The 12,500-nt window shown below is 42.5% G+C and overlaps 1 protein-coding gene across 1 annotated transcript in view; it reads right to left on the reverse strand.

The window, feature by feature from the left end:
* Nucleotides 1-6,248: 6,248 nt before the first annotated feature.
* The window catches only part of LOC123765069 (homeotic protein empty spiracles), a 107,357-nt gene continuing 101,105 nt past the window's right edge, over nt 6,249-12,500 (reverse strand). The window contains exon 3 of the mRNA XM_045753494.2: nt 6,249-7,488. Within this exon, the coding sequence (XP_045609450.1) occupies nt 7,249-7,488 (240 nt within the window). The 3' untranslated portion in view covers nt 6,249-7,248. The remainder of the gene's footprint in view (nt 7,489-12,500) is intronic.

Genomic DNA, 12,500 nt, shown 5'->3' on the forward strand with positions numbered 1-12,500 from the left:
ACGTGAGTCACACACACACACACACACACACACACACACACACACACACACACACACACACACACACACACACACACACACACACACACACACACACACACACACACATACACAGACACACACACACACACACACACACACACACACACACACACACACACACACACACACACACACACACACACACACACACACACACACACACATGTGGTGGAGGCTGACTCCATTCACAGTTTCAAATGTAGATATGATAGAGCCCAATAGGCTCAGGAATCTGTACACCAGTTGATTGACGGTTGAGAGGCGGGACCAAAGAGCCAGAGCTCAACCCCCGCAAGCACAATTAGGTGAGTACAATTAGGTGAGTACACTCACACACACACACACACAGGAGAAAATAGGACTGGTCGACTGGATTAGCTCCCAAGATCCTGAGAAGTGCTGATAATAGGAAGAACAGCTCTTGAAGCTTGGATAACTCGCTACTTACGGAACTACGTAACGATCATTCAGGTTGTTAGAGGGGCCCCAATTTCAACTCCATTCCTTCTCGCTAATCACCACAGTGTGAACCATTATGAAGGGGGAAGAATTGAGGGACTTGCTGCCTGTTTTGCAAGGTCAGTATAGATTTTTTTCTGAGTCAGTGTTCTATGTATAAGGGGCCTCGTAGCCTGGTTGATAGCGCGCAGGACTCGTAATTCTGTGGCGCGGGTTCGATTCCCGCACGAGGCAGAAACAAGTGGGCAAAGTTTCTTTCACCCTGAATGCCCCTGTTACCTAGCAGTAAATAGGTACCTGGGAGTTAAGTCAGCTGTCACGGGCTGCTTCCTGGGGGGTGGAGGCCTGGTCTAGGACCGGGCCGCGGGGACACTAAAGCCCCGAAATCATCTCAAGATAACCTCAAGATAACCTCAAGATATGGTATTGCAGGTGTTCTCTGGCATGAATGCGTTCTATGATAAATGTTTTATGTTCTTTGTCATAGTAAGTGTTCTATGTCATTGTAAGTGCTCTGTGTAACTGTGTTCTGTGTAATTTGTGTTGCATGAAGTATAGCGTGTGTGTGTATGGGATGTGTATGGGATGTGTATGGGATGAGTAAGTCCTAAAAGTCCATCCAGTGAACACACACACACCTGTGGAAACTACCCATAATACATAATCTATCCACTTCTCGGTTGCTAGCTTAAACGTCCCTCGACAAAGTGAAAGTTTTGGAACATCACTGTTCAATGGGAAAAGTTTACACGTCACTGTTCAATGGGAAAGTTTACACGTCACTGTTCAAAGGTAAAAAGTTGACTGCATCAAGTCTGAGGCCAGAGAGACGTAATACATATACTTACATACTCCATTACTTGCTGTTTCGTGGCTTGAGCTTATTAACTATACACAGCTGGTTCATAGTTCCACCTTAACTACCTATCAAGCGTTTTAGAACTCAATATATCTATACATAATTTCTAAAACAAAGATAACTTTTCGAATGGTTACTTTGGCACTTAGGTAGTTAGAGGTCAGGGTGAGATTGAGCAACACTTATTTAATTCTTTATTTACAGAGAACTTTACATATGATACAACGCCAAGGAAACTATTTGGCACTAACGGAAAAATATAAAACTGATTCCGTTTCTTCACCAGAAGTTGAGTTTTGCCGTGTTGTCACATGGTAAATGATCGGGGGGCCCTCGGACAGTATAGTGGCATGTCCAGTCTTGTACCACAGACCAGGGCCCCCGGACAGTATTTTGGCATGTCCAGTGTCGTACCACAGACCAGGGCCCCCGAACAGTATTTTGGCATGTCCAGTGTCGTACCACAGACCAGGGCCCCCGGACAGTATAGTGGCATGTCCAAAGTCGTACCACAGACCGGGGCCCCCCGGACAGTATAGTGGTATGTTTAGTGTCGTACCACAGACCGGGGCCCCCGGACAATATAGTGGCATGTCTAGTGTCGTACCACAGACCGGGGCCCCCGGACAGTATAGTGGCATGTCCAATCTCGTACCACAGACCAGGGCCACCACTAACAGCGAAGCGGTGTCCGCAGCTGGAAACTACATACCAGAGTCACCACAGACCGTATCAAAGCGTCCCTAGTCCACAGAGGACATCATATTCAACTTTGGTGGTGTAGTAAACACTAACAAAAATTCTGCCATGGTCTAAACACAGCTTGTAACCACCGTCGGCTGTATTAAGACGAAAAAGAGTTTACCTCAATTACAAACTGTTCCATATACATTATTCGTGACGTAACTTGATATTGGTTCTAACGTTAAGTTCAGCAAGAGATAAAAACAAGAAAATGGATGATATATTGAACCCATCTCAACTCAATTCATTAAACTCAAGATTGTATCAAAGATAATATCTCAAGAAACGAACTGAACCTGACGACAAGGCAGTTTACGGGCTCACCATAGCCCGTGCTACTTGGAACTTTTGTTCCTAGTACCGAATCTTAAACAACAACAAACTCAGTGTACTGGGCACTCGAGCGAGGTTCTGGCCTCCCCCTAGAGTGCACGCAACACAATGAAATAAATTAGAAAAACATACGAACTACTTAATACAGTAGGGAGACAACATACAACAGAACAACTCCATTATAAAAGATACTACAGCTGCTGGCTGAGAGAATCCACAATTTGGCTGCGTTGTTTTAACACGACGCGGATTGAAGAAGGAAGTGGGAGTCATCTAGTGAACACCATCTAGTGAACACCATCTAGTGAACACCATCTAGTGAACACCATCTAGTGAACACCATCTAGTGAACACCATCTAGTGAACGCTTACCTGACATCTGGTCAGGTAAGCTTTAGGAAAGCCAGCACACTGGGCCTCAACTCTGACCAACAGGGCAGAATGAGACTATACGTCAGTCTAAATCTTGGTACTGTTTGCAGAATAAGATAACCTGTCTCTGACATGTATGTCAACCCCACACGTGGAGACTCGTGCTGCTACACTGAGGGGCCTCATTTCGCTACAATGAGGGGCCTCATTTCGCTACAATGAGGGACCTCATTTCGCTACAATGAGGACTTCATTTCACTATAATGAGGGACCTCATTTCGCTACCATGATGGGCCTCATTTCGCTACAATGAGGGGACCTCATTTCGCTACAATGATAGGCCTCATTTCGCTACAATGAGGACCTCATGTCGCTACAATGAGCCAAGACACTGGCTCTCATTATTTTTGATTATCACATTAAGCCATCTGCGTTAATTATTGTAATAACATAACTGCCTGATGCTAAATTAAAGATAATTATATCATTAAAAATATAAATGCATGTATTTTCATACTAATTCCAGGTGTGTATATATACTTAAGCACCGTTTATATATCTTTAAGTTCGGTATAACGTTGCACAACTACACACTCCTCCCCCCCCCCCCTCCCAAGGTAAATAGGAAAGACACAATTAATGAGGCTTTTAAGCTAACAAATTCTGTCATTAATCATATGAAAATGAGCATGTTAACTATGTACAGGCAGGACATCCCGCCGCCCCCCTCTGTCTGGACCGAATTTTCCTGTTTCTCCTCAATCTTCTTCTTCCTTTCTTTCTTTCTCTCTCACTTCTTATTTACTCTTTCTCTGTCTACTTACCTTTGGTTCACATGCTCTCTCAAACAGACTTCGAATGGTCAGTTTTCTTCACAGCCAGGAGAGCACAGCCTGAAGACCACAGCCTGGAGACCACAGCCAGGAGACCACAGCCTGGAGACCACAGCCTGGAGACCACAGCCAGGAGACCACAGCCAGGAGACCACAGCCAGGAGACCACAGCCAGGAGACCACAGCCAAGAATGGAATCTCCAAAACAACTGGGGAACCATTACAACTAAGACCCACGAAGAAGCATAATAAAAGAAAACGAAAGAAGGGGGTGAAGAGGGGGAGGGACGATAATAAACGAACATTTCACTCACTCGTAAATAAAAAAAACAGGGAACTCAAGAGAGTTTAGATAAGATTTTTAACTTAACGTAAACACTCATTTAAAATCTTCGAGTAAATTTTATTGCCAGAACTGTAAAATCTTGACACCCGGCTGTCATTTTAAATTAAGAGAATGAGATCTAACAAGAGAATGGGATGGTTTAGCGAGCGGTAAAGGGTTTCTCTACGAACAAATCTCTTAGTTCACATATTCTCTTACAGTTAGTATAGTTAAACACTAACTTAAAGTTAGTGTTTCCAATATATATATATATATATATATATATATATATATATATATATATATATATATATATATATATATATGTGGCATTACAGTCAGAACATATAAAAGGGGGGTGGAGAGGGTCACTATATTGGCATATAGCACGAATGGGGGTTACATCTATACTGTATTGGAAGCTGTTAAATTTTCTTTTATGTATATATGTAATATATATAGTTTAATATATTTGGTTTCTCGTGTCTTTTTATTTCTAGTCTCTCAGGAATCATCCAAGTACTACAGAGATATTACAAAAACATCGGGTTTTTAAATTTGAATCTAATTTTATGTAATTGTTGTATTTTCCACAATTTTCGTAAACCATTATTTTAACTAGTTTTAAATATTTTAGTTTTTTTTGCAGATTTATTAGTTCATGATGGTTATGTAAGCATGCAGTGTATATATATATACACTGATATATATATATATATATATATATGTCGTACCTAGTAGCCAGAACTCACTTCTCAGCCTACTATTCAAGGCCCGATTTGCCTAATAAGCCAAGTTTTCCTGAATTAATATATTTACTATAATTTTTTTCTTATGAAATGATAAAGCTACCCTTTTTTGTATGTATGAGGTCAATTTTTTTTTATTGGAGTTAAAATTAACGTAGATATATGACCGAACCTAACCAACCCTACCTAACCTAACCTAACCTATATTTATAGGAAAGGTTAGGTTAGGTAGCCAAAAAAAGCTAGGTTAGGTTAGGTTAGGTAGGTTAGGTAGACGAAAAAACATTAATTCATGAAAACTTGGCTTATTAGGCAAATCGGGCCTTGAATAGTAGGCTGAGAAGTGCGTTCTGGCTATTAGGTACGACATATATATATATATATATATATATATATATATATATATATATATATATATATATATATATATATATATATATATATATATATATATATATGTCGTACCTAGTAGCCAGAACGCACTTCTCAGCCTACTATTCAAGGCCCGATTTGCCTAATAAGCCAAGTTTTCCTGAATTAATATATTTACTATATTTTTTTTCTTATGAAATGATAAAGCAACCCTTTTCTCTATGTATGAGGTCAATTTTTTTTTATTGGAGTTAAAATTAACGTAGATATATGACCGAACCTAACCAACCCTACCTAACCTAACCTAACCTATATTTATAGGTAAGGTTAGGTTAGGTAGCCAAAAAAAGCTAGGTTAGGTTAGGTTAGGTAGGTTAGGTAGACGAAAAAACATTAATTCATGAAAACTTGGCTAATTAGGCAAATCTGGCCTTGAATAGTAGGCTGAGAAGTGCGTTCTGGCTATTAGGTACGACATATATATATATATATATATATATATATATATATATATATATATATATATGTCGTACCTAATAGCCAGAACGCACTTCTCAGCCTACTATGCAAGGCCCGATTTGCCTAATAAGCCAAGTTTTCATGAATTAATTGTTTTTCGACTACCTAACCTACCTAACCTAACCTAACCTAACATTTTCGGCTACCTAACCAAACCTAACCTATAAAGATAGGTTAGGTTAGGTTAGGTAGGGTTGGTTAGGTTCGGTCATATATCTACGTTAATTTTAACTCCAATAAAAAAAAATGACCTCATACATAATGAAATGGGTAGCTTTATCATTTCATAAGAAAAAAATAAGAAAAAATATATTAATTCAGGAAAACTAAGCTTATTAGGCAAATCGGGCCTTGAATAGTAGGCCAAAAAGTGAGTTCTGGCTACTAGGTACGACATATATATATATATATATATATATATATATATATATATATATATATATATACATTTTTTTTTTTGAGGCACTGGGAGGCTCGAACTGCCAACCCTACTAGCGTGAAGCCAAAGCTCTATCCACCATACTATGAGACATGGAGGATAGAGCTTTGTCCTCACACTCGAGGGGTCAGCGCTTCGAGTCTTCTAGTACCCAGGTGAATGACTCGTTTATTTCCACAAGTAGTGAGGTCTCTCAATGTCGTTTTCATGGCATAACCTTTTATTTAGTTTCAATATACTTACATACAATATAGCACAAAAATGTTCTGCATGTCAGATGCGACCTATTGCGTACACATTGTTTCAATTTTTCCTTATTTTATATTTATATATATATTTACAAGAGCAAGTTTACAGTTGACTTTTTTCTCAGAACAAGAGTCCTAGTTTTGTGTCTCTTATATAATATTCACTTATGTCTCTTCCTATTGTCTCAAGTCAACACGAGGGAGTCTCTTGACCACAGAGAAGCGCGCTTTTAACATGGTCCTTCGAGCAAACGAGAATTCTTGAGAGCTAGCGGAGAATTCTTAGGAACTAGCGAACATTTCTTACGAGCTTCCAAAGGATTCTTAGGAGATGCTCAAGAATTCTAGAGGTGGTGGTTAATGAAGAATTCTTAGGAGAGGGTGAAGCGGTTTGAGAAACTAGCGAAAATTTCTTAGGTGATATCAGCTAAATCTTGAATTTTATGATGCATTCGTACTGCTAAGTAAAATTGTTCGTTAACTTGTGAAACATTCTTCGTAGCTAGAGAAGAATCCTTGGGAGCTAGGTAAGAATCCTTTGGGAGCTAGGAAAAAATTCTTCGAATCTTAGGAAGAATTCTCACGAACTAGCGTAACATGTCCAGTCGTTCAAAGCACTAGATCAATTATTATTTTTAGATTGACTACATTTGCGGCTGTATTAATTTTCCCACAATCACCCTTCACGGTATTATCACTGGACAAACTGGGTTGAAATCAATTCAACTGGTTCAGCAATATAAAATGTTTGCTAGATAAGTCACATTTGTTCAGATTCGTTATCAAGCAACTAGAACCACCAGTAACGTGGAGGACAGGGACATCTGTCTGTCTCTCACACACACACACACACGCACTTGCTTCTGTCTCTCCCGCCGTCAAATTCCTCCCGTCAATCGCTCGCTGTCCTCCTGTTGCCTCTGAGGACCTCTTTACCGCCCCGTCAACTCCTCGTCACTGCGCGCTGCCTTCCTGGCCTCGAGGATCACAGTCCTCGTCGCTCATCACGTCGTCCTCGTCGTACTCGATCATGGAGAGGTCGTCCTTGTCCTCGGGCTTGCCGGAGTCGCCCTTGCCGCCGTCAGCCGTGTTAGCGGAGTCGCCCTTCTTGTGGGCGCCTCCGCCACACTGCTGTTCTTCCTCCTGCTGAACCCGCTTGTGCTTCGTCCGCCGGTTCTGGAACCACACTTTGACCTGCAGAGAGAGAGAGAGAGAGTTCAGTGGCCAACAGAGATAATGATCCTGTGAGATACATGAGTTATCTGTGAGATATAAGACTTTATCTGTAAGAGTCAAAACTCACTTGTAAGATATGAGACTCGTCTGTGGGATATAAGACTCATTTGTAAGATTCAAGATTCAGCTTCGTTTATTTCATTTATTATGCACCTGATACCCATCCCGTGGGCGGTAGACCCATACCCATCCCGTGGGCGGTAATGGGACCCATACCGAACCCGTGGGCGGTAATGGGACCCATACCGAACCCGTGGGCGGTAATGGGACCCATACCCATCCCGTGGGCTCATCTGTAAGGTACTGGACTCATCTGTAAGGTGCTGGACTCATCTGTAAGGTACTAGACTCATCTGTAAGGTGCTGGACTCATCTGTAAGGTGCTGGACTCATATGTAAGGTACTGGACTCATCTGTAAGGTGCTGGACTCATCTGTAAGGTACTGGACTCATATGTAAGGTACTGGACTCATCTGTAAGGTGCTGGACTCATCTGTAAGGTACTGGACTCATCTGTAAGGTACTGGACTCATCTGTAAGGTGCTGGACTCATCTGTAAGGTACTGGACTCATCTGTAAGGGACTGGACTCATCTGTAAGGTACTGGAGTCATCTGTAAGGTACTGGACTCATCTGTAAGGTACTGGACTCATCTGTAAGGTACTAGACTCATCTGTAAGGTGCTGGACTCATCTGTAAGGTACTGGACTCATCTGTAAGGTACTGGACTCATCTGTAAGGTACTGGACTCATCTGTAAGGTACTGGACTCATCTGTAAGGTACTGGACTCATCTGTAAGGTACTAGATTCATCCGTAAGATACAAAACACATCTGCTAGGTGTGTCTGGTAAGACTCATCTGTAAGACTGTATCTCGACACATCTAGATACAAGACTTACCTGAAAGATATAAGATTTATGTGTAAGATACAATACTCATCTGTAAGATAATATGCTCATCTGTAAAATACAAAAGAATTTGTAAGATACAAAATTCTTGACTGTAAGATACAAAAGACTTATCTGTAAGACTCAGGACGTAACACATTCAAGACCTGACGACCCCCCCCCCTCGTAAGGAAGGAGGATTGTTGTTGTTGTTGTTATTTTATAGATTCAGCTGCTGTGAACAAAAAGTTATAAGTAGCACAGGCTATGGTGAGCCCGTAGTGGACTGGAGAGAGAGAGAGAGAGAGAGAGAGAGAGAGAGAGAGAGAGAGAGAGAGAGAGAGAGAGAGAGAGAGAGAGAGAGAGAGAGAGAACGCTATAAGAAAGTGTCATTACACACAGCACTTAGAAGGGAATATCGTTGGATCGTTAGGAGATCGAACGCCGACCTGCAAGAAGCGATGCCGTGGCAGTGCCGACCAGTGTCTCGTGGTGCTGATTGCACACATCACAGTGCGCGCGTGCGTGTGTGTGTGTGTGTGTGTGTGTGTGTGTGTGTGTGTGTGTGTGTGTGTGTGTGTGTACGACCTTTCTTGTAAGAATGTGAGCAATGTATAAGGAAATGCTGGGGTTAATGACTCAAGTTATAGTGAAGGGGGAACGATTGTGTCGACCGATTGCTTCTTGCACACTCACCAACTCACTCCATCAATCTAATGATTCTGCTCCAACTCATTAGCCGACAATCCTCTCTACCTCATCACCTGACAGCAATCCCTAACTCATCACCCAACAGTCAATCCCCCAGCTCATCATCTAATTATCCCCAGCTCATCACCCAACAACCAATCCCCCAGCTCATCATCTAATTATCCCCAGCTCATCACCCAACAACCATCCCCCAGCTCATCATATAATTATCCCCAGCTCATCACCCAACAACCATCCCCCAGCTCATCATATAATTATCCCCAGCTCATCACCCAACAACCATCCCCCAGCTCATCATATAATTATCCCCAGCTCATCACCCAACAGTCAATCCCCCAGCTCATCATCTAATTATCCCCAGCTCATCAACCCAACAGTCAATCCCCCAGCTCATCATATAATTATCCCCAGCTCATCACCCAACAACCATCCCCCAAAATATTAGTCTTAAAGAAAGTTTCGTAATAAAATAACTGCATTTTCACAGAAATAAATGTTAAAAACTAATTTTAATTTTAATTTTAATTTAATTTTAATTTTAATTTATCCTGACTTAGTCATAACTGTTTACCATCACTCTCAATTGTCTACTATTACTGTCAATTATCTAATATTACTCTCAAGTAATAAACAGGAACTATTTATATATCGCCTTGAAAATTATTAGCCATTATTTAACAACTATTATTACATATTAAGATAAGTAGGTTCAGAACTTTAGATTTAGAAACATATCCTGGACTATAATTAGAATCAAGAAAAGTCACATATAATTTGGATTTTGTAAAAAAAAAATTAAGCAAAATTCATGTCAAATGTAAATAATAGTAGTTATGTGATAACATTAAGAAATCGCTAGTTAATCGTTAGTGGCCAAAGGAACTAGCCTAATCAAAACAGCTTGAGACTGTCTTCCCTGTAAACACACAACGTCACGGTTCCTCTGCTTCCCCCTTGTCACAACTTGTAATAAAGCTGTTACATCTTGTTATAACCTATTAATGACGTATTAGAACGTTGCAACAACGTCGTCGTTACGTCGTCAAAGTGTTTTGGCTGGGGCTAAGGACTGGCGACGCGTTACTGGTCATTGATCTTGTGTTACGTATAGACCTAAATGGTTATCAACTTTCTGGAGGGTTATCAAGGCCACCACCACGAGGTCTAACTGACCACCCCAGCAAGTATACCTTTGGCCCTTGACATAATTCAGGACTAAATTAAACTATCAGTGTATGGACAGAGATAAACGAAGTACACTTCTCAGTGTATGGACAGAGATAAATGAAGTATACCTCTCAGTGTATGGACAGAGATAAATGAAGTATACCTCTCAGTGTATGGACAGAGATAAATGAAGTACACCTCTCAGTGTATGAACAGAGATAAACGAAGTATACCTCTCAGTGTATGGACAGAGATAAATGAAGTACACCTCTCAGTGTATGGACAGAGATAAACGAAGTATACCTCTCAGTGTATGGACAGAGATAAATGAAGTATACCTCTCAGTGTATGGACAGATATAAATTAAGTATACCTCTCAGTGTATAGACAGAGATAAATGAAGTATACCTCTCAGTGAGTGTATGGACAGAGATAAACGAGGTACATCTCTCAGTGTATGGACAGAGATAAACGAAGTACACCTCTCAGTGTATCTACTCCAGTAGCAACTGATGACTCGGCTGATGATAGACGTACTCATGTGCTCCAGTGAGTCCGAAATCTACTGACGGTTTTTCTTTTGTTAAGTCTTCCATTTCTTGGTTAAATAGGACGGTCAGGAAGGTCCTATTTAAACCCAGGAGGGTCTCGAACCCAGCCGGCTTGCAGCCAACTTCTTCCGTAAATCTTGTAAATTGGGGCTTTATTCATAAAATAAAAACAGTCTCTTCCACCCCACTGGTTTTATGATTCATGAATAATGCATTTCGTATTGCTTTCACTCGCGTCAGGAGGTTGAAGCCAAGCTGGTGCACCTCCCCACGAGGGCTGACCCCGCCTGCACCTCCCCACGAGGGCTGACCCCTCCTGCACCTCCACACGAAGGGCTGACCCCGCCTGCACCTCCCCACGAGGGCTGACCCCGCCTGCACCTCCCCACGAAGGGCTGACCCCTCCTGCACCTCCCCACGAAGGGCTGACCCCGCCTGCACCTCCCCACGAAGGGCTGACCCGGCATGCACCTCCGTCCTGTTTCATCGTTGACCTCCTTTAAAGGTACATGCTCACTCTACACATCTCTTGAGGAGGAGAAGGAGGACGTCTCCCAGACCACTCAGCTACGATAGCAGGTTGAGGAAACTAAAGCAATGGAGAGACGAAAGAGTGAATAAGATATACAATATCATATTCACTCTGTTATCTCATCTTATGAATAGATAAGGCTGTTACCTTGTCTATTTCATCTCACTATTCAAGATATTAAGGGGGAATAGATAAGGGCAGCCTCTTTAAATGTAAAATAGGACAAGATAGCACAGGTGGAAGAGGTAAAAACACCTGGGTCGAAGAAATATAAGGAAATACTCGTACTCTCTACAGATAGTCAACAAGTGAACTGCACTGAATGAAGGTGGTGTGTGGAAAGTCAATTCCTTCCCCTCGTCCCACCCCAAATCCTTATCCTGACCCCCTCTTCCAAGTGCTATATAGTCGTAATGGCTTGGCGCTTTCCCCCCCTGATAATTCCTCCCCCCCCCCCCCCTTACATCCTTAACTTTATGATAAGATTCGACGAAGAATTCGAACTTCAGGAATATTATATTAGTCCGCAAGTGGTACAACAAGGATACACAGGTCACAGCCCCGCTCCTGTGCCAGGTAAGTCCACTACGGGCTCACCATAGCCCGTGCTACTTGCCCCGCTCCTGTGCCAGGTAAGTCCACTACGGGCTCACCATAGCCCGTGCTACTTGCCCCGCTCCTGTGCCAGGTAAGTCCACTACGGGCTCACCATAGCCCGTGCTACTTGCCCCGCTCCTGTGCCAGGTAAGTCCACTACGGGCTCACCATAGCCCGTGCTACTTGCCCCGCTCCTGTGCCAGGTATGTCCACTACGGGCTCACCATAGCCCGTGCTACTTGCCCCGCTCCTGTGCCAGGTAAGTCCACTACGGGCTCACCATAGCCCGTGCTACTTGCCCCGCTCCTGTGCCAGGTAAGTCCACTACGGGCTCACCATAGCCCGTGCTACTTGCCCCGCTCCTGTGCCAGGTATGTCCACTACGGGCTCACCATAGCCCGTGCTACTTGCCCCGCTCCTGTGCCAGGTATGTCCACTACGGGCTCACCATAGCCCGTGCTACTTGCCCCGCTCCTGTGGCAGGTATGTCCACTACGGGCTCACCATAGCCCGTGCTACTTGC

The sequence above is a fragment of the Procambarus clarkii genome, chromosome 29, assembly GCF_040958095.1.
Source record: "Procambarus clarkii isolate CNS0578487 chromosome 29, FALCON_Pclarkii_2.0, whole genome shotgun sequence".
NCBI classification, from domain to species: domain Eukaryota; kingdom Metazoa; phylum Arthropoda; class Malacostraca; order Decapoda; family Cambaridae; genus Procambarus; species Procambarus clarkii.